Source organism: Trachinotus anak, unplaced genomic scaffold (assembly GCF_046630095.1).
Source record: "Trachinotus anak isolate AG129_WGS33_773 ecotype Australia unplaced genomic scaffold, CSIRO_AGI_Tana_v1 ptg000009l, whole genome shotgun sequence".
Taxonomy (NCBI): domain Eukaryota; kingdom Metazoa; phylum Chordata; class Actinopteri; order Carangiformes; family Carangidae; genus Trachinotus; species Trachinotus anak.
The window spans coordinates 2,690,987-2,714,624 of NW_027273860.1; the positions used below are offsets into that span (position 1 = coordinate 2,690,987).

Consider the following 23,638-nt stretch of genomic DNA (forward strand, 5'->3'; position numbering starts at 1 on the left):
CAACCCCCTCTCCAAGTTTCCCAAACCAGATCTCTGACGCTTTCCTGAGTCATAGACATTGGTCAGGTACAGATGTGTGTCCTGTCCACACTGGACCATAAAGGATCTTTTTGAAACCTAATTCTCACTGTGTGTTTTTGTCCTTCGGCTGCAGCTCAAAACAAAAACACAAACAGGACATTTTGTGCTAAAAGGTCTTTAACTTTGGAGGAAATCTTCTTGATTTTACCGACGCACAAAATAACTACAGATAAACTTTTCGCTTTCCATCAATTACACTGGAAACACAGTTGGACAGGATGTTTTAATGGCTGCAGACAGATTTTAAATAAATGTGGGCCTGTCCTTTAAAACTGTGGCTTTTACTGCAGATGTGTAGGTGTGAGAAGCGAGAGAAAGAAGTAGCCAGTTCATGTTGAGCTGAGGATAAAATACCTTCTCAGGAAATCAGAAATCTGATTAACCTTTGAGAAACCAGTCTGAGATGTGCAGGAAAACTTCCAACCAAAGCCTCACATTTCAAAGTCCATCTGTCACCACTTCCTGTTGCACAGCCTCTAATTGAGCAGATAGATTTTGAATCAGTTAACAGATTAGCAGCTGATGCATCAGCGCTCTCACACTGCGGTGGAGAAAAGGCTGATTTCATATCAGCTCAGCGGGTTTTCACCTCTGTCCGTGTTTATCTGCTCATAGGCAACAGAGATAAACCAAGAGGTCAGGGTCAGGCCACCATGAGACCTGTCTGTTCCCTCAGCAGCTCCTCTGTGTTTGTGTATATGTGATGTGTGTGTTTCTCTTTTACACAGCCAGATGAGTGAGAAGACTTTAGCAGTGCATGTTTAAAGTGTCAGTTTCAGAAAATGACAGAAAGAAAAAATAACCAGCCACGTAGGTATTTTTAAGCCCAGTGCAATAGAAGCAAATGGAGTTTAGTCTGTGGCAGCCACTGCTTAATAATTCAGAGTTCCCCATAAATCACTCAATTAGAGTCTCTAAAATGTAGCACACTTGTTCTGGTTGTGCTACACACTGTTACACAGTTAACTCATCTTCATGTATTCTTCTATATTTAGAAGAAAACCAAGTCTGTCAATGTTCATCCAAGTACTGTCACTATGTAAGACTGTCATACAGAAAAAACTTATAATTATATTGTCAAGATTATTATTATTAGATCAGTCAAATTCATCTTTAACTTTGTTTATTTTTATCTTAAAAAGATGAACTGATAAACAAATGATCCACAAGGACAAACATCGTCCGTCACCATATTAGCATATGTGGATCATTAAAGACACTTTAACCTTGTTAACGTCCACAGGAGTGAAATAATCAGTCGACACCAGGACTGAGTGTTTCCACCTTGAACCAGCAACAGTCTCATAAAAACAGGTTCAGACAGTCAGGGGTTCATACGTCATAGAACCTAAGGAACCAATCCTGTCAACTTGTGGGGACGGGGGGGGGCGGGGCTAAATACACCTGAAACCTTGTCAGTACAGAGAGACAGAGTTAGCATTAGCACAACCATTAACACTGTGTCAGCCACTGTCAGTTACAAGCTAACAAACAACATAAACAAATAAAAGATGCTAACTTTGCTAAACATCCTGATCCGTCTGCTAGTCTCTGATTCTGGTCTCAGCAGACTCCTCATCTGAGTCTGGGTCTGACTGAGGCTCAAACTGAGGCTGAGTCTCTGATGTTTCCTCCTCTAACATCTTCATCCTCTCTGCTCTTTCACCTGGACACCTGGAGCCAGCAGGTGGTGGGCGGGGCTTAAGGCCTGATCCAGGTTTCTCAATGAGGAAGTAATGATGGATGGATGAACTTCAGACCAGTTTTTGATTTTTTTTTCACTTTTGTGGGAAAACCAAGTCAGACAAAATATCAAAAACTTAAACACAATATGAACATTTCATTTTGTTAATGCCACGGTTATCGTCAACACTGGTGTTTATATCGTGACACGAACATGCGTCTTGTTGAACAAGCTGCGAAACAAACCAGAAGGTTTGTCGGCTAAATTTGCTGCATGTAAACGAGCCTGTGAGCTCCTCACTCTTCAGGACCTCGAACATCTCACTGTCTGCCTTTGTTTACTTTGTCTCCTGTTCCCTGCACTGAAGCCCTGGCAGTCTACCAGAGACAGAGACATGTCCCTCTAATCCAAAGACCTTTTTTTATTAATATAAAAACTACTAACAATAAATACAGAATAAAACAGTCATTAAGTGTATGCAGGGGTTTCAGCTGGAGAACAGCTGGCTGCTCAGAGACCTGCTCTCGGTACCTTTCGTGTGGACTTGTGGCGAGACACTGGCTTAAACCCTCGGCTCCTCCAGCAGAGTTGTGGGGTTCAGTTCTCAGTCTCTGCGCTCGCTGCCGTCTAATCCGCCTTCGTCTGTTCCCATATCTGCGTCTTCACAGGATGAAGGTGAACGGGAGGATTTTGTCTTCCTCCCCTCTTGAGCTCACTCTGTAGAGGATTATGGAGCAGAATGACACAGCTGAATATCCGACCCTGCGAGTGGTGCAGGTGGCTGTGTGGGTCCCATAGTTTTCTCAGCGCAGTCATGGTTGACTGTGTGGGTGTTTGAGCCTTCCCGTCGCCCCCAGGCGTCCTGTGTGATGCCACGGAGCTTATTTTTTGACCTGCTCAGTTATTGCTTGTGGTCGCGGCTGCATTCCAGGATCGTTTGGTTCATACTGAGCTTTAAACAAGCGAGTAACGTCCAGGTTTAAGAGAATATCCGGAGCTATTATTGTGTCCACGCTGCCCCAGAAATCACGACACACACTTCTCCTGTTCTTGAAATAAACCCAGTCAAATGTGTGTGAACTGATTCCCACCAAAAGATACAAGTTTTATTATATTTAGAAAAATCACAAATGTTGGAGAAACATTAAAAAACATATGAAAATGCTGCATTTTTTGGGGACTATTTTCAGCGGCGGATTAATGGCACAGAGGATGCATCAGGCTGCGCAGCATCCAAGTCATAGTAACAAAACTGCAAAACAAACCTAAACTCTAGAGCGTTTAAGACGGATTACTACATGTGAAATGTGAAAATCATGATTTTTACTTGCAGAGAGCAAAAGTAGCGACTTTTTTTATGTGAAGGTGATGAAGTTAAAACGAGTAATACCTCTAGGAAGAAAAATGACAGATAAAAACATAAAATCCAAAATGTCTCCAAAAGAAAACATTTGAGGCTGAACTGCTTCACTACTTTTATTCCCAGCAGACACTAAGAAGACAAATGAAATCTGTGACATCTTCAATGAGAGTAGTATTCAATCGTCGGTTTTCAACAAGCCTCTAAAACCTGGCTCTCTGTGTATTTTTCCTTGTGAGGAGCCATCTTTCTTTTTAACATCTCTGTCAGCTCCCTGCATTGCTCTGTTTTCAGTGTCTCTTCCTCATCGCTGCTCTGTTTTTCTTTCCTCTCTGTGTGTAAACAGCTCACATGTGGTGCCCAAGACATCAAACTTAAAAAAAAAAAAAAGTTTCTCCACTTCATGCCTGCTGCAGTTTTAAAACCTTGCCTTGCTAACAGGACATGCACATATTTTAATGTAGTTTTTTGTAGTTTAATGCACAATAGTTTGTGTATTAATGTAATGTGATTTTGCACAAGTGAGGCTCTTCAACCGACAACTGTTACTGCACAGCTGTGGCTATTTATGTGAACCTGTGAAGCATCAGCATCGTCATCGTCATATCTCCAAACTCATCAGGTCTGAAAGGAGAAGTTTCAGTTCTCATATTAAACCAGACTTTACAATCTGCAATCAAGTCAATTTATTTATAGAATATATGTAATAACAAGAAATGTTGACCAAGCTTGAAGATGACAAAGTAAATTGATAAAGAATAAATAGGAAAGAATAAATAACTATGGATAAAATCATTAAAACAGAGCAGAATTGCACAGCGAGCACATGAATAATAAATAATAAATAGTGTTGTGTCAAATCTTCATCAGCCAAAATATCAAATTCGATTCCGTGTCTCACATTATTTTAAATCTCCACTTCATCATATCATCCTGAGATCGATCCACAAGAACATGAGCAGGTCTGAGCTGTGTGTGTGGGATCGTATCATCATGCATTGTATGCTGCAATATTTAAATCAAAGATTAAAAATGGATGAAACTTTAAAGAGCTGGTAACAAAACAAAGATTTTAACCAAATTTCCAGAAAATCGTAAAGAAAATAATGTGAATATTAAAAGTTTGGTGCATTGAGATAAACACCTGGTGGAGCTCCAGTCAAACCTTTACCAATGTCAAAGGATGAAGAAAACATGACGTAAATGTGACATTTCTGTTTGTTTCATGTGTTAATGTGAGGAAGGTCACAGCCTCCTCAGGGCTCCACACATCTGGCAACAGATAAATGCTGGATGTTGATGTTGAGGCGCTTTAATGTTCAGCACTGCAGCAGGGAGAACAGGGACAGGATGAAATCTTATAGTTGGACGTGTTTGTGTGTTTAAACTCGACAGAGCAAACTTTGAAAGAAAAAAAAAGTTCAAATTTTCCGTGATAATAATAAATTTTTAATGAGAAGCTGCAGCAGACACTGGTCTTCTTTTGGAAGTTCGAGAACATTTGACCCTTGTGAATATAAACCATCATTTTAGACGGCGCAGTACGATTGTGTTTCGATCTGCTTCGTTTATTTAGTCGACTAATTGTGAATGTTGTCGCTCGGTTTAGTTTGACTGCAGAGTCTGAACCCGAGCAGCAAACAGATGAAACCAGTCAAACAAACACACGCGGGAGAGACAGAGATCTGAGGAGCGGAGGTGAGAGAGCGACTGTACATAAATACGTGAGAACAGAGAACAACACTAATAAATAATGTGCTGTAAACACACCTGAGCAGCTCGACAGAAAACAGCAGAGCAAAAAGATCAATTTTAAGAACACACACACTCTTAAACACACATTTACACACACACACAGCTGGCTGGTGATCCTCTCCAGAGCCTCAGGTGTGGGACTCCCGCTCTCCGACTCTCACTGAAGCTTCTATTTGTTTCCTGCTGAAGAGACAGAGGTTTTCCGTCTGGAAAACATTCGGCTGAGACCAGACGTCACCGCTGGCACACACACACACACACACTCTGTCTCTCTCACACACACACACACACACACTCTGTCTCTCTCTCACACACACACACACACACACACACACGAAAGTCACACACAGCAGATCCAGCTGATTGTCCTCATCATCTCTCACCACGAGAAACCGTCCAGAGCAAAAAGCTGCAGACTTCAGACCCATGGGAACATCACACGTCTGTTTGTCTCAGGAGCAGCTGATTAAAACACGGAGAAACTTCTCAGGAAGCCAAAATGACTTCGGCCCAACTTCGGCCCAGATCTGGCAGGACTCACGTCAGCCCTGACCTGCGTCCTGTTCGGTTCTGACAGATTTCATATAGCACTGCACAGAAACATCTAGTCCTCACATTTAAAGGAGCTATTTGTAAGTTTTGCTATTGCTACATAGCTAACGTTAGCATTAGCAGCCACTGAAGAAGAAACGTTGTGAGTTTACTCACCAACATCTGTCTCCAGAGGTGGAAAACAACGCCAATGTTAACCCTTGTCTCGATCACATCTTTTTTTTCCACTGAAGTTAGCATGCTAACCAGCTAGCCCCAGCCCGTCTTGCCAACACATATCACCGCTCAGACAGTATCATAACCTCTTGTCTTGTAAATGCAGCAATGGCCGCTTCCAGCAAGAAACCAGAGAAAACGTATAAATAGCCCCTTTAAGCAGCTGGAACCAGTAAATCATTGGTATTAAAAACAGAACGTGGCAATCGACGAACCAGTTAATGGACAAATTTATCTTCAAGGTTAGTTCAGCTCATGCAGATCCAGTTTGATCCGTCCGGTTGCACGTTGCATGTTTCAGAAGCTTCACTTTCAAATGTCAGTGTTGAGATTATGGGAAGTTTACATCACTCATATCTAACAGCCTCCTGGTTTCAGTCAGTCCAGCAGATTTTGGAACGTGGCTAAAAAACCAGGACTTTACTGAGCTGGTATTAAACAAGCAACACGAAACAAGTAAAATCAGCCACGCACCCAAAACACAAATGATGTACAGTAGATTTTTCAGCCTGACTATAATCTCAGAAAAACAAATATGGCCACAGTCTGCAGATTCATATTTCCCAGGTCTCCGTCACAACTCGATCTTGATTTAAAACTGGACCGAGTGCCCAGGAGCAGAGGACGAAGTCAGTCCACCAGATTTAGACTTCCACCAGGGCCAGGCAGCCGCTCAGCCTGAAGTTCAACATCGCTCTAATTCCCCGGTGTCAGGGAGGAAGATGGAGAGGGCGAGCGAGCCAGCGTTTATGGATGGAGATGTGTTTGGATATAGAAGGCAGTGTGGCTGCATCAGCCCAGAGCCAGCAGGTCATCAGCTCCCAGCCAGAAGGCCTGAGAGTCAAACTCAGGAATGAGACGCTGATGCCAGGCTGCGACTGTCTGTGTGAGCTCAGATATTTGTCCATATGTGTGCAGCGGACAGGCGCAACACAAACCCTTCACATCAGCAAGTGATCACAGTAAAAGTGCATTTTCAGTGTTTCACAGGAACGATTTCTGTTTCTGGTTTGAATTGGTTCTTTTCACCGATTTGAAGTTTGCATTTCTGTGTGTTACCAATCACCATTTATCAATATTTGATTTAGAATTTGATGACAGTTGTTGGGATTTGTTTGTTACCGTGGCAGCTGTCAATCAAATCCACTCAAATCTACAGGAACAGTGAGGCAGAGTTTCATCGCCAGTTCCTCTTCAGATTAAAAGCCTTGATGTGCACAAACATGTTAAAACATAAGTGATGAAAATCCCTGATGTAAGGAAGGAAAGAATAGAATAAAGGATCGAAAAAGAAAGGAAAAACAAAAGAAAAGAGGAAGGGGAAAGATGATGGAAGGTAAAAAGAAAAGGCAAATTGATTTGTATAGCACATTATCATACACAGAGGTCATTCACTGTGCTTAACAAATAAAAGACCCATAAAAAATAAGTAAAAAGCATAATAAGAAAATGGTAAGAAAGAGATTATCAAACAGATAATTTCTAATTAAAGTGCAAAATGAAATGAATAAAATAAAAAAATAGATCATTTTTAGCTTCCTCTGTTTAGTTTTAACTCCAGGCACTAACTGACCAGCTCCTGCAGATTTTTAGAGGTTTATGTATGTTGAACATTTTGGAAATATATCTGGGCCCAGACTAAGGTAGGATGAAGAGAAGGAGAGAAAAAGAGAAGAAAAAGATGAAACACAAAGTAAAGAAGGAAACTAAATAAAATAAGCAAATGTGGGCTTTGTCACAAGGAAAGGAGAGAAGAAATTAGGAAAAGTGGACCAAAAAAAGAAACATGGAAAGCAGAGCGGAGAAGACAGAAAATCTCCAGAAATGGAAATCTGTAAGTAAAACTCATGATGGACTGAGGTTCGGTTTCAGTTGAGCGACGGCTGCAGTCGTTCGGACAGATGAGCTGTACAGATGTTGGATGTAAGAGTCTCGTTGCATCTTCACGTGCATGAACGTGTTAATTTCTGATGCACACATTCTGACACATTGTGTGTGTGTTTGTGTTGGTGTGGCTGTGTTAAAAGACACGTGACTGAAAGAGATAAAGAGAGAAACGGTGTGTGTGTGTGTGTGTGTGTGTGTGTGTGTGTGTGTGTGTGTGTGTGTGTGTGTGTGTGTGCGCGCACATCTGGTTAATTGCCAGATGGTGTGTCAGACATGGGGAATGTTGTTTATAGATGATGAGAGAGCGATGAACGCCAGGCACCGCACACACACACACACACTCTCACACACACACACACATACAGTGGGCAGTATAACACAGCTCCACAGCCCAGATCCGCCCCTGTGTGTGTGTGTGTGTGTCGGCCTGAAGAGTTTGTGGAGAGTTAGTGCTGTCTTGAGATGGACCAGACGCTCATCCTGATCCTGACCCCGCTCTTATTGTGAAAGAGCCTCTCTACTGTGGAAAAAGGAGCAGCAGGAGCTTAGTGAGGCTGCTGATAACATCGAGTGCATCTTCCAGAATGGCTCGAGGATGATGTGGGAAAATGGATGTAGGAATTACTGAACTAAAGAGCTCTTGAGTTTCGATATATTTTTTTTCTTTTTCTTGTCTTTTTGGCAGTAATCAGATTTTATTAAAAATGTAAATACACTTGAACTCACTCAGAGATCATTAATAACTCAAATGGACCTATTTTTCAAGAGTATAATGGAAGTTTAATCACTTTTATGAATCATGTGTGGCAAAGAAAAACATCACATCATGAAATCCTCATATTTGAGAAGCTAGAAACTGCATTTTTCTTTAATGCTTTAAACAAAATGCCTATAATGTGATCCTCAGAATAAATTTTCTCATCAGCTCTGTGAACAACCACACACGGCTCCTTATCTCTACTGTTACCAGGCTGCAGCTTTGTTTGCTTCTCGGAGGAGTAAACAATAATTACTCATTTAATTTCTTCGTATGATGTGTAGATAAAGAAGCAGAGAGCGGCTCCCTCTAGTGGCTTTTATTTCCTGCCTTAACAGAAAACAACCTGAAACCAGACACAGCTCCTCTTAGGAATAAGATCAAATATATATAGTTTATCATCATCAACATCAGCAGTTTTCGAACACATTTTACTGCCTCTCTTATGAGTGTTTTCGTAGTTAAGTGGCCTCAATACAGGCTGGAAAATCCACCATATTTAAGACAGATCATGTACTTTCTCCTATATTTAACATCAGGTGGACAGTTACAGCTTCATGTTGCTTATTCCATGTGCAGTAAATGTATTTTCTGTGTTTGTGCGCCCAGCTGGTCTTCTACAGAGTGGTTAGGATCCTGTCCACTCTGGGCCACAGCCTGTCGCTCATCACTCTGCTCACCAGCACCATCATCATCTGTTTATTCAGGTACTTTATTGACACACACACACACACACACACACACACACTCACACATTCACACTCGTCGTCCACCAAGTTGCCTCATGCATCCTCAGGTGTCAGAGTTTACAATGGCGTGTGCACAAAGACACACAGGTTTCTTAACTCCACAAACTAGGGAGATGAGAAAAAATAACTTGAAGCAACTGAACTAAAGCATAATTCAGGAGGGACGCAGCCCTGGAGAATGACACCTTCATATGAAAAGCCAGAAATGGCCCATCTGTGTAATTTTAGGAATGAGGGAATTTGCATTTTTTTTTAATCTGTCATTTGAAAAACTTTATGTACTGAAAGTCCCTAAAATTTCTAGTGAAGGTCGCACAGTTAAATGCAGCGATAATCGTGCCGCTCCTGATGGGAAAAGAAAGTGTCAGGAACATCACTGAAGATCAAGATCTGCTTTTGATGTTGGTAACCCAGTTTAAAACATTGAAAATACGTGGACTATTTATGATTTAGTTTCCTATAAATCATCTCCCAGAGGCCTGAAGTTAATTCATAAATAAAGTTCACTGTCCTTTTCCATGCAAAAAACACAGGAAGTTAAGATTATTTAAAGCTCCAGTCTAAAGGTGGATGTCCATGTGTATTTGATTATAAAGCAGGTCTAGGTTCTATATTAATATTGTGAAAGTATGAAAGCCTCAGTCACCCAATCAGAAGAGAAGCTCAGATCCTCTCTTCTGATTGGCTGACTGACCTGTTGTTACTAGAGCTCCAGAGAGAAGCCTGAGAGAGGAGATGTAAAACTACACTTGGTTTTTGATGGTTTTTGGTTCTTAAAACCACAATTATATCTTCTGATGGAGATCAACACTTCAGATAAAACACTGGAAAAATTTAAAACATGGGACCTTTAACTTAACACTTGTGATGATGGTCATTAGTTTGGAGTCAAACACATGCAAGGGTCCAACTATTACCCACAAAAGACTTGTTGTGCAAAAGTGTCAACCTTAAAAATTACCCTGAAAAGTCAGGACTACTTGGATATATGAACTCCGGTTATATAATATAAACTTGTGTATACACGCTAAGTGTAGACCCACACTAAACACACATGCTTGCTAACACACAGAGTACTCGGGGTGATAGCAGTTTGTTGCAGAAACGTGTGAGACTGATGAAACGTCCTGGCTCGGCTCCAGCTGTTCACTCGGCTGCTATCAGCGTGTTTAGATAGCTCATCCCTCACTCGATTCACACCCTGACAGCGTCTGTAAACACACTTCTCAACGTTTTTCTGTCTGTCTGTGTGTGTGTGTGTGTGTGTGTCTGCATGCAGGAGGCTCCACTGCATGAGGAACTACATCCATCTGAACCTGTTTGTGTCGTTCATGCTGCGAGCCGTGGCCGTGCTGACCAAAGACACTCTGCTCTTCTCGGACGATGAAAACACAGACTGCAGCACGCAGCCCTCACTGGTGACCACATAACCAAACACACACACATTTATTTTATTATACTTGAGAGGACCTTCACTGCCAGCTTTTCTATTACTATTGATCTTCATCTTTATTATGATGAATATAAAGCAGTTTGAAGTAGAAATGGAGACACTGTCTCCCGTTCCTGGTGGCTACTGGATTTCCCCGATAACACCCACCCCCGTAGAAACACCATATTTTTTATGCTTTCGGTTGCATCTGCTGTGCAAGGATTGTTTTTACAACAGCGTATCACAATGATAAGCCTAATCTATCACTGCATATATTTCATGTGTATTTTCATAAAACTTTGCAGCACGAGCAGTCGGTCAGATATACTGTAGCAGTAGGATCTTGCAGGCAGTGGGTGCTAACTGGGTGATTGTGTTACAGGTGTCATGGTACACAAATGATACACAAAAAACCTTGTTCGACTGTGGTTTTACTTTGAAAACAACCTGAAATGGGGTCTCACCTCAGTTTGTTAATGGCACAGTGGGAAAAACAAAGATTATAAATGTTAATGTACAAATACATATTGTCTGCATATACAGTAATCTGCAGGCTTTTCAAATCTAGTGTCAATGTGAGTTTACTGGATTTAATTTCCAGTAATCCAGGTCTCTTATCAGTAAATCTGGATTAATATGCATGCAGTTATTTTTTGGGCCCTTTTATACCTTTATGTGATACGACAATGAGAATAGACAGGAAACATGGGGACACAGAGCAGGGGAATGTGTTGCTAGTAACCATGCTTTGCAAACAAGGCCAGATTAACCTGACATCTTTATTGTGATGTCTTAAACCTGTACTCTGAACCCCCTGTGGGTACTTGTTATATATTATCAGTGTCTGCAGGAAGTAAAAAGATAACATCGTTTTGCACAAGACACCCACCCATAAAGAAAATCTTGTAGCCAAGCTTGTGAGCATCTGTGTGAGTGTGTGGTGTATGAAGTTCAAGTTTTATCGTCATCTCTAATTCGGACAAAATAATTCCTTGAATGACTTAAGTGAATTTGTCGAGTTCATCGTCAGAACATGATCCATTACACGTCATTACATCCAGTTGTATTGAATGAACTGTTTAACGTGCATGTAATAAACTATGATGTTGTTGTTGTTGTTGTTGTAGGTGGGCTGTAAAGCCAGCCTGGTGTTCGCCAACTACTTCATCATGGCAAACTTCTTCTGGCTGCTGGTGGAGGGTCTCTACCTGCACACGCTGCTGCTCGTCATCCACACCTACTCCACCCCCCTCTCCATCTACATGTTCATCGGCTGGGGTCAGCTGCACTGCAGTTTTCTTTTCTTTGTTTCTTTTTTTCTGTTGTTTCTTGTTTTTCCTGAGTCTTGTTTTCCTTGTTTTAGTATTTCTTTTAACGTTAATGTCTTAAACCCTCTGACCCACCTGTAGGTCAGTCACTAAAAACTCTACTGTGCTTTATTCTTAATTCTAATGGAGTTCACAGGAGAAATTAAAAGGGAATAAATGTTAAGGGCTTAATTAGGAGATGCAGGATCATCACTATAACTTGTTTCCAACAGAGCGAGGAACATGATTGCTCACAAATATAAAAAGTTAAACATATGTGGCATCAAGTTTCACCAGGATTTTTCCACAAGCGTTGAAACATATAACATGTTCATTAATGAGCTTCAGAGGTGCTGGTAGGTGGGTTTCGTTTGATTGTGTTTCCAGTTCACAGACATGAGAAAACTCATCTCTCATTGTTTCTGCACACAGTTTCTCACTAAACACTCTCACATGTTCCCACATGGACGCACAGACAGACCAACACACAGTGTGTCACACCGGCCGGGTTGTAAACACTCTCCCGGCTTCTGTGTTCGCTCCGCTCCGTCCAGTCTCAGCTGCTGCCTCCTTCCACCATCCATCACCACTCCACCAACACTTCCTCCCCGACTGCATCGCTATTTAGCCCCAGCTGTTTAATGTACACGAGTGTGTGTGTCTGTGTGTGTATAGACGTCATATTTCCTGCGCGGCACCTCGTGAGGATCTTCTGTGTCTGGCAGAGTGAGAATCTAAACCTCTCTCTCTCTCTCTCTCTCTCTCTCTCAGGAATCCCTTTTGTTTTCCTGGTGGCGTGGATCGTATGTAGGATAAACCTGGAGGACACATGGTGAGTCTGCACCTCTGATCTGGTAGCACTGTAATAAACAAGAAGTCTGTCAACCTCTAGTGGCCTCTACCACAACCTGCACCTATTACAAGACAAATGTGACATGAAATAACATTAGTCATTAAGCAAGTATTAAATAAAATCCAGGAAACTGTGCAAAATGCAGGATATTGTTTGCAGTGATGTTTGTGGAGTTTTATTGCCCCGAAGTCATTTAAAGATTTGCAACCTGGTGGTTCTGAAAGGTCCAAAAAATATTCCCCCACACTCCTGTAAACTAATTACATTTTATTAACAATTAATACTAAGTGTGAAATGAGTGACAAAAGGAGTCAGCGTTACGTTACTGAAATAATGTTATCAGGAACATTACTTGCATGGTTTCCTTCCTGCAAATGAAAACTATACTTGAACTTAAGTTTTTAGACACATATGATGCTCTCAATGCCTGAAAACCTCATCAGGTCTTGATAAATATCTTCAACAAGATATTTCCCTGTTTAAGTTGGTCCACTAGAAGCTGTTGAAAGAAATATTAGCAGCTTAGCTTGTTTAGTTATGATTTTAAAGACACTGAGAAACAGTAAAAACCTCGCTGCCTTATTTCCAGGTGCTGGGAGATGAATGAAAACCCGATCCCCAACAGACTGATCAACTGGCCCATCATGGCCTCTGTCATTGTGAGTTTCCTCCCAGTCTGACCTCTTTAACATAATGCAACTGTACTTCAAAAGGTGATTTATGTTTGTTGTTTACATCTGTTACTACAGTATTTATTTTGAAACGGATGTACAGTCTTTTTAATTTTAATTGTTTTTGTCCATTGTCTGGAGTAATTTATGTAGTAGATTCTGGATTCTATTGTATCTCACTGTTTACATCCTCTTTGCCGTTTTCACCTGCTGTGCCTCACTTAAATTAACTATGTGCAACTACAGATATATATATATATATACTCATCTGGCAAAACATCTGGCAATATTTTGTTATTAATTCCACCAGCCAATACAGGCATTTATAAACCGTCTAAAGGCTGCAGAGATAAGTTCCAGATAAGGTTCAATCACCCAGCCGTTTATTTCAAAACATGTTGTCCAACAGATGATCAATCAGAAGAAGTTTCTGTCCTGAAGTTTACTTTTCAGATTTGAGCAACACATTTTCTACCGGCGGCTCAGTTCATTGCAGACGGCTTGTTTACTGCTTGTCTGCTGTTAAAATGCATGTAAATGTGTGTTTGTGTAGTTACTTTGATTTCTGCTCAGCAAAGACCTGCAACACTGTGGAAATGAGCCAGAAAATATCACACTTTTTCTAAATAAGACAAAGTTTTGAGGGGTGCATTCAACAGTGCTGCAGGTCTTTGCAATGCAGAAATCCCCACACAATTTTTTGGACTCAGCAACTAGACAAAAAAAAGATGGGTTTTGTTTTGTACACTGATTGTGTGTAATTATCTTCATTCATTATTTAAATGCTCTAACGTTATGTTACGTTGTGTTTGCCACTTTCAGAGATTTAGATTCTCACTCTAATTTCTGTTGCAGAAGAAGAAACATTTGCTAACATGGCTCCATCTTCCTGCTTTTGTGTTTCTCCACTTTCAGATCAACTTTATTCTGTTCATCAGCATCATTCGCATCCTGGTGCAGAAACTGCGCTGCACTGACGTTGGAGGAAACGAGCAATCGCAGTACAGGTACACTGAGGACGCATGTTTGACCTCTGACCTGTGATTGGTCAGATTTTCATACATCAGTGATGTGATGTCCCTTCTATCTTATCTGACCGATAAATCTACTGTGTGTAGTGAGTGTGTAACTGTGTGTTTTTGTGGGTGTGTTGTTCCAGGCGTCTGGCTAAGTCCACCCTCCTGCTGATCCCTCTGTTTGGGGTGAACTACGTGGTTTTCGTCTACCTGATGGAGCCGCCTAATAAAAACATGAATCGCATCAAGATCTTCTTTGATCTCGGCCTCGGATCCTTTCAGGTACACTATGTTGGGTTTCTGTTTCTAACAGTAACCACAGCATCGACCCTCGGTGACCCTTACATCGTGAGCAAGCACATAAATCTTGATGCATTTGTTTTGCCAGGAGGACAAGGTGGAGAAAAACCGTCCTTGAAAATATTTAACAAGCAGAAAAAACAGCCAAGGACAGAGAGCAAGAGACACTGTAGTAAAAATGTCTCTGCATTGATTGGTTGGCTGTTAAAAGGTTTTGTCCACAGATATTTATCTTGTAAAGTTGTTCCTCAGAATAAAGAGAAATGGCTTCAGGATATTTACTCTACATAAAAACAGTCCTTCCCTTTAAAAATGACTTGGAGAAGTGAAGCATTTGAATGAATCAACATGCTGACCAAGCCCAGTTGTTTATATATGAAACAACTGGAAATGAGCATAAAACTAAATAAAAAAGGTTTAGTCCAGAGCTTCAGAACAGACAGAATGTCTACTGTACGTCTGTGTGGAACCTAGTACATTTTCTGCAGCGTTTTTATTTATTTAGTTATTTTTTACATTTGGAAAGATATGAACATTATCTTAAGACTTGGTCTTAGGACTGACCCAAGTTTAACTTCAGCCCTGATGTGAGACTACAGTAGGACCTTGAAAGTTTTCTGGGTTTTTTTGTTTAGTTTTTTTTTTTTTAAGTCTGAGAATAATGATAATTATCATCAAAATAATCATCAAAATAATTAGCCTCTGAAAATCCGTCAGTAACAGTTGTGTATGTGTGTTTCAGGGTCTAATCGTCGCCATCTTGTACTGTTTCCTCAACAGCGAGGTTTGTCTCCACACACACACATTTCTACACATAATTCAGTTCTTTTAATTCACTGGCAGCTGACTCTGCTTCGCTTTGTGTGCAAACAGGTTCAGAGCGAGCTGAGGAGGACGTGGAGGAGTTTATCTCTCAAACGTTATGTGGGGCGGGACTACAGGCTCCACGCCATGTCAGTCAGCCGAAACGGCACCGAAAACTCTGCCCAGTTTCCCAGGAACTCCCGAGCCCAGTCCATCCTGCAGACTGAGACCACCATGCTGTGACCAGGGACAGAGACTGCCTAGTTTTTGTAAAGACGTTCAGAACTTGTGCTCGTATTCAGGGCGACTCAAAACGCAGGAGGTCTTACTCAAGGACGCTTTTATAGACATATCATTTGCTCCTGCAGGGGCTGAACTGCAGAGGTTTTTAGAGAGGATTCGCATCTAGGATTTTACTAATATCACTGTTGAGTCCGTCTTAACGGTGGTCCTCGACATTTTTCAGCTCACAGCCGTCCACACATGAAGCAGAACCTGCTGGCAGAACAAAAACTTCAATCAATAAATACAGTTTTTATTTCAGTCTTTTATTTCACACTTTCAGACTCTTATATGATTAAATATAATAACACATACGGAGGTTGAGAATTTGTTTTCAACCTAAAACACATCAGTTTTTATTCTTACATATCCTCAGTTGTTATAAGATATTTTTCAGACACAGCTGAATGTATGGACAACCTGCTATTAATTCTTTTTAATAGCGTGCTGTAGTTTCATGCCAAAAAACATTTTATACTAGTGCATTTAACTTTGGTGGATATCTTGTTTAAAACACAGAACATTTACCACACAGATTAAAAGCAAGGCAAATAAGAATTTACATATTAGAAATATGTTGGTTAATTATGTTTATAACCAAAAATTTAGAGCACGTGGTGGTGGTGGTGGAGAATCACTGATTTTTTTTAACCTGATTGCTTTCTACAAAGATGGGTCTTTGTAATCACTTGAAATAAAACAAATAAATAAATGAACTTCCTATAGACAAACACAAGACAGGATCTGTACAGAACTCAGCCAGTCAAATGTATTAAGCTAAAAGCCCTTTTTGTCATTTAAATAACTCGTCTTTGGATATCTCATAGAGCAGGGCTGGGATTTGCAGGATCTGAGGGCCACGGGAACTGTTTGGCCCTGCTTTGTGCAAGGTAGGCAGCGACCCAGGAGGTCTGGCCTGGATGGTGAGGTTGGCCATCCCCTGGTAGTTTCGCAGAGACACATCCCCTCCCACCTGGATAGAGAGCTGAAGAGCAGCATAAAGTAGGTTGGGGAAGGAGGTGTTCTTCAGTTTGCCTTGAGTCTGCTGACGAAGGGCAAAGGTCCGCCTGGACCACCTCCCCCCTGCAGCATCCCGAGCCATCATCACCTCTGGTTGAACTGGGGTTGGATAAAGATACCTTGCAAATGCAGCCATGTGTGCTAATTTGTCATCTCCTGTTATGTTGTATGGCATCTGCCAGGTCCTGCCAGGGGAAATCCCGGAATCCAGAGATAGCACGAATGGTTGTTACGATGCCTGTTAGCATTTTGAGATCTGTTTGTTGGCAGCATAGAGAAAGCGAGAGAGACATGGGACGCACAGATTCATGAAGGAACTTGAACATATGCTCCATATCCTTGGATGTGCTGCCATTGGCTCCCCAGTGAGCCGACAGGAACGACCAGCCCTTCCTGACCATGTCTCGAGTGATATCTATGGGTTTCACCAAGGTTTCCCTCTCAACACTCTTGACAGTCTTGCGCAGGCCAGCTGGGCTGATGTTGCCTCCGCTGGTTAGTATCATCACTCCTAGAACCAGGAGACTGATGATCTCAGCTCTTCTGGCCTCTCCCTGCTGCAGAAACAGGCCGTACACAGTGATGTATTCAATGACCGCAGGAGCATCTCCTGTGTGCTGATCAACCACCTCCCAACTATGCATGTCAAAGTTATGATACCCTGCTAAGACCCAGTGCAGCTTGTTTTCTGCGGCTCGTGGTAGAGACCCTTGTCTGGGTCGTTCTCTTGAACCTGTGGTTGCCTTCACGTAAGTCAGCTATCCACTGTTTCCAGTTGGTTGGATCGATTATGATAATTCCATCATCATCTGGCCGAACAGGAAAATGTCCAGGCCACATGTTAAAAAACCCACGGACGTCCAGCTTGAATGGGACCTCAACAAAATCCACTCCCACGGTAGTCTGGCCAAAGGCTTTTTGCATCAGGCGGTTGACCTGACTTTGGTCCAAGTACATGTTAGGCTTCACGGGCAGGATTCCTCCAGCCAGTAAACTCAAAGCAGTCACCCTTTGTATGAGGTTAACATCTAAGACCACCCATTCTTCATGGAGGATCCTAACCTGCTGTCTCACCAGGAGACCCCGTACAAAGAGGTTAACAGGACTTGCTATTTCAGCCAAAGACTTCCAGCCCCTCTACACAGACTGGCCAGATTAAACAGATTCAGAGTGTCTGAGGCCTCGGCCATTGTCAAAACTGACACTTAATCAATCTACTAACAAACCTGTAAACACTTTTCTCTAAAAAGGAACCCCGCCTAATGAGACTAAGAAAAATCACTTTGACTCATAGGTTGTTATGTCTGTTTACGTTGCAATGCTGTCTGGGTAGTGACATCACCGGTCCTGACTCAGCAGGACAAACATGTCTGTTCAGCCTTTTCAATTTCACTTCGAACAACAACACAGAGGACATTCCTCAACTGCACGTCAGCATGCAGACGGTCAGAGGAGGCGGAAGTGGTTCCTGAGTCAACCAAGAGGGAGAGTGTTCCTGTCAGCGGCTGTTCAAGGTAAACATATCGACAAACTACAGATTTATGATTGAAAACCTGTTCCAATATCAATAATGTCAGAGATTAGCATCCACTGCAGTCCTATATTTTATTCATGATGAGAATATACGCTGGTAAGATGCTCACAGGTTTGATTATATCTACAGATACGCTACACGTCCATCAATCAATCAATCCAGATGTGTTATGGGCTGCAAACATCAGCCTCCATGACCGGGGGAGCGCTGCAAAACCAGGTGACCAACAGGCACGTCAAAACATCAGCCCAGCACTAGGTTGTCTATATTTATTTTACATCGTCTGTTACACAGGATTAAATGTATTTCACAACTGCTAAAAGTGCCGTGTCTGCTTTCTGGGTATTTGTATTCTTGTATACTGTAGGATCTTTTCTGACCAACAAGATTAAAATGTATAAAATTGCACCAAATAGTGTTATATTATATAAAATATTATATTTGTTTACAACATTTTGTCACATCTACAGGAGAACTTAGGGTTTTTACATTAATAGTCTTTTGAGTTTAACTCCGTCAGTAACTGAATTCTGATGAAAAAACATAGAAGTTAGTATAAAGTGTGAATTTTGAATTTGACTCTTTTTCAGGTGGCATGTTTGTGATGTGAGGATTGTGTAGTTTCAGCTTCAGTAGTTTTACATGTTGAGCCAAACAGCGTGTATCATTCTGTGATAACAGTATATTTGTTTCTTAAAATTCAGGTTTTAGGTCTTAGAGATTTGCCTCATTATTGTCAGTTTGCATGGTGGATGCAGGGCAGGTTGGTGAGAAGAATCTGTGGAGCCATTCAATCATGTGCAGCTAACAAAATGAGAAACGTCTACTGGTGATATTAATGATATTTAAAATGTGCAGTTCACATCTGTTGCACAGCTCCACAAAATATATCACACAAAAATATGAAAGGTCGAAATACAAATGCTTTCACAAAATATTCCCTTGAAATAAAATATGTGTTTTTACACCATGTATGAAATACTGAGTGTCCCAGAAAAAAAATTGACCTTTCAAATTAAAGTTAATGTCGATCTGAGCAAAGCTGATGTGTACATCACATGTTTGTAATGATGCAACCACCACATCTGGATCTGGATCTGTGATCTTGTGGAGCCATGATATGTGTCTGGTTCACTCATGTCTGCCACCATGGTCCTTCCTCCCAGCCACTGTTTTTTTTCTGAATGAATGAGGTTTTGAACGTGGCTTCACCAACCCTCTCCCCATCTTGAATTACAGCCTGTTAAAAAGACAAAAATATAAAAATAGGTTAAAAAAATAGACAACAGGTGACAGTCTCATGTATTTTGCTTTCAAAGGAGGGGAGTGATGATAGTTAACTCAATTCTTCCCTGCTCGATCCAGAGCAGCAAGCATGGAGGCATGGATCATCACATCATATCTGAAATGCCTTCTCTTTGGGGGTATTTGAGGTACACAGTCACATCCTGCCTTTAAAAAAAAAAAAGTTAAGGTGAAACCATATATGAGTGCGACCGATACACGTCATCGACCCAGAGAGCATTGCACAAGTGAAGTAATGGCAGCCTCCATGGATCAAAATACGTATTAAACATTGAGGATTTTTAAAATAATGAAAATATTTCATGTGTTTTTAACTGTGTTTTAAAAGGAGAGGGGAGTTATAGCATTTTAAGGCCTACAAGTTTTAATAGTCGGGGTTCCTTTTAAAAAAGTGAAGAAGTGTTTTTTGATTTCTCCTGAGAATCACTGATTTTAAATGTATCATTATTATTATTTTTCATTATATAGAGCCAAAGTAATCAGACCAGGCAGACCTGAGGCCATGCTCACGTCTCGTTAGATTAACCTTTAATATAAACTACAGACTGAGGAGTAAACATTTTCCTCCACAATGCTTCCAATGCTTTTGACTTTTAAAATGAAGGAGTGGTTGCAGACCTTCAGTTTAATTTTTTTTTAATTTTTAAATTTTTTTTACCCTTGTTACAGTACATTTCCCGGTGTTTTCCTGGTGTTTTCCCAGTGTCCCAGTAATCATCTCACAGCCCCTCAGGTTTATCTTGCGACACCTTGTTGGGGTCCTGACCTCCATGTTGTCTAAATGAGATGATAAAAAGCTATTTCATGTGGGAGTTAAAGAAACATACAGATTACTGTAGCTGATGTGAGTCCATTTAAGTGTGTATGTTATGTTTTATATGTTGTGATTGGTGCCAAATTCAGGATTCAACCAGTATGGATCTCTGAGGCAAAATATCTGAAAGATATTGTAGTGATGTTTTGTATCTTTGAATATGATCATTTTGGATTTCAGTGTTTGCCATTATCATCTAAAACAAACAAAAAAAAAGAATGACTAAATAAAAGTGAAGAAATGAAAATAAATGTTCCACACAGAAATTTTAACAATGAGGATCCTCCATCAGATCAGGATCCTCTGTGAAATACAATCCGAGCAATGAATATGCACACCAATCCAAAATGACTGAGGCAGGGTTTCAGCCTTTTTACAGCCAAAAGAAAGAAAAGAAAAACATACATCTCCTTATACAGAAAATGACTTTTTTTTGTTTTGTTTTTTGTTACTGTATGTACATTAATTTGGTCAAGAGAGATTTGGCATCAGTATCCTTTGTAAGCTTTTGAACACAACTGTAAACCATGTATTTTATGCATAAAAGCTTTTATTGTGACGACTGAGTCATGTTTGTTCTCTTTCCTGCATGGATTCAAACACACGCACAGAACATGTAAGTGTTTGACAAATGAATGAAAACATCGCAAACTGTTTGGAACATGCTTCTGTGTTTACTTTGCTCTTTATGTGATCAACTTATGCACAAACAGGGTTACCATTATGAGAAAATAGCAGATGAAGTGGAGACACTGAACAAATAACACAAGGTATTGAAAACGTACGGTAACCATAGCAACAATACTGATGCTTCACACTACAGTTCCAATCAAAGCATGAAACACTATTATTTAAACATATGTAGTGGAAAGTGGAATAATTACATTTATTTAAGTACTTAAGTACAATTTCAGCACCATTTTCTACTTCTTTATTCTTCCACTTCGCTACAGTTTAAAGGCTTTCAGCAATTTTTACTTCACTACATTTATTTGATAACGTTGTAGAAAATTTGTCCCAGCTTCTTGAATGCATGTAACACAATATTTCTACACTGTGATTGGCTGTCAGAGTACTTCCTCCAGCACTGACGGTGTTTTAGCCATAATGCTCTCGGAGGTGTTCTGTCACAGAGAATAATAGACTGAAAGGAAGACACAACACTACAAACATATGATTGAATATCAAAGAATAATAGGACAGACTTAAAGAATTATACACATAAGCATAAACATAAAAATGTGCATCTTATTAAATGATTTGTGTCCATTATTCCTCCATAAAAGTCTGTCTTCTTTAACACACACAATTTTGTGGAAAAGACGTTTTATTAGAAAACTGTACTGGATTGAGTGAAGATTTTTGAAACTCTGAACATTTTTAAGTTCTTTACTTTCTATCTCTGCTACAAACTAAAAAGAAAAACACTGGTTTTAAACATTGCATCAACAGATACTTCCCTGTTCTTATCTCATACTTAAGTTTCCATTGGCAAACAGCAAACCCATCTCTGCAGAGTGTGTTTATCTGCACTTGACAGATAACACTGACCCATGCCGTCAGAGGTCAGAGGTCAATGAGGAAGAGAGCATGTAATTCCATTGGTAAACAGAAGAAAACAAACTTGAGTGTGAAACCCATTTACTGGTGGGAGACTGTGTTTTTCTTCTGGGAGTGGGTGTGTTCATTTTGGGTTGGGAAGCATTTCAGCATGATTGCATTTGCGGATATGCATTTTTGAGAGGTCACTCATAAAGGTGAAACTCAGTCAGCAGAGCCAAAGAAAAGCAAGACGGATACCTGGAAAACTTGAATGGCAAAGACAAAAATGGGAAAAAATATAAATGCAACTGACAAGGTGAAGCATAGACCAATGAAATCTCTCGGATGGGTGTTTGTCCACTGAGCTGTAGAAAGGGTTAATGAGGAATGTGGACTGATGGGGATCTCAGGTTGATTCATCCATCACAATGTCGGGTTACAATGATAAGTAAATATTTCAGGCTGGGTTTGTCAGGTTGTGCCTCCTCCTCTTTTACTCCTTACACTTTTCACATCAGCATTATCATTTATGTTTTAAAAAATGTTTTCTTATGTTAAGGTCATAAGTTATAAATGATCTCTGCCACCATAGCAGCTTTGGCCCTTAGAAATATTTGTATTTAAACTAATTTTTTCCACTGTCAAATGTATTATAATTCATTCTTGCCTGTACTCACTCTTAGTATCTGTCAGTAGGGCTGGGATCTGTGTTAAATGTTAAGCAGAATACTACTGAAAACTGAATGGATGGTAGGCAGTGGTGGAAGAAGTATTAAAATCTTTTACATAAGCAAATGTTGATGCTTCAAATTTTTATTTTTTTAAGTAATAGCATCAAATATACTTAACCCCTGAACACTAACCCCAATTTTTGTGTATGAGCCTGAAAAAATTGTACTTTCCACCGCTCATACTATGTATTTTCTGTTTTACCGTAGTAGAAATACTATACTTGGTACTGCCCAAAGTAAGAATAATGTGAGGCATAACATAATTTTATATTTACAACATCTGCATAAATAACAAGCCCCCCTCTTTCATAATTATTGCTTTGAATGGCCTTAATTTGGTTGGCTTCATCATTATAATGCAATAGTTTTTATTCAGTGGGTCAGATGGGAAGAAGAAAGTCCCGCCTACAAGGTACCTAATTGGACAAGCCCGAGCCAATGACTGACGTCGCTGCGGTTCCTGTAACCAATCAGCACAAAGCTTTCCCGAACTTACTGGATAAAGTTTAACGTTAACGTTAGCGCCGCAACTTCGTACAACGGTTGTGGTAAGAAAATTATGATGTGTTTAATATGAATGTTCCGGCCCTTTATGTTCTTTAAATGTCAGCAACAGTAACGTTAAAATATGTAATAATATCCTGCGTCACCTTACGACGGTTTACTTAAAAATGTACGAGTAACAGTTGTGTTCAAAACGTTAGCAAAACATTAGCTACGGCGGCTAAAAACATTAGCTTCTTAGAAGGGACGTTGAGGTGGTTGAGTAATGTATATAAGTGCTGCATATAGTTATATATACTAGTGATTTAAGTCATCAAAACATGTGTTAAAGGTTTCCCAGGGGTTTTAAATTACTTACTTCCTTTATGTTGTGATAGATTATGTGGTAGCTAATATTATTAATACAAATAATTCTCTTGAGGTGGAAAAAATGCAAAGCCAACAACACAGAATGGACGTTTTTCATTACATAATCTTACCAG

At 40.4% G+C, this 23,638-nt stretch overlaps 1 protein-coding gene and 1 long non-coding RNA gene across 2 annotated transcripts in view; both read left to right on the forward strand.

Annotated features, from left to right (window-relative positions):
- LOC139625020 (vasoactive intestinal polypeptide receptor 2-like) overlaps positions 1-16,437 on the forward strand; it is a 31,880-nt gene extending 15,443 nt beyond the window's left edge. The window contains exons 5-13 of the mRNA XM_071484545.1: positions 8,902-8,999; positions 10,321-10,459; positions 11,601-11,751; positions 12,552-12,612; positions 13,223-13,292; positions 14,220-14,311; positions 14,464-14,602; positions 15,363-15,404; positions 15,494-16,437. Of these exons, the coding sequence (XP_071340646.1) occupies positions 8,902-8,999; positions 10,321-10,459; positions 11,601-11,751; positions 12,552-12,612; positions 13,223-13,292; positions 14,220-14,311; positions 14,464-14,602; positions 15,363-15,404; positions 15,494-15,667 (966 nt within the window). The 3' untranslated portion in view covers positions 15,668-16,437. The remainder of the gene's footprint in view (positions 1-8,901; positions 9,000-10,320; positions 10,460-11,600; positions 11,752-12,551; positions 12,613-13,222; positions 13,293-14,219; positions 14,312-14,463; positions 14,603-15,362; positions 15,405-15,493) is intronic.
- Positions 16,438-23,072: 6,635 nt separating this feature from the next.
- The window catches only part of LOC139625024 (uncharacterized), a 31,557-nt gene continuing 30,991 nt past the window's right edge, over positions 23,073-23,638 (forward strand). Inside the window, exon 1 of the long non-coding RNA XR_011691820.1 lies at positions 23,073-23,200. This is a non-coding gene — a long non-coding RNA (uncharacterized lncRNA). The remainder of the gene's footprint in view (positions 23,201-23,638) is intronic.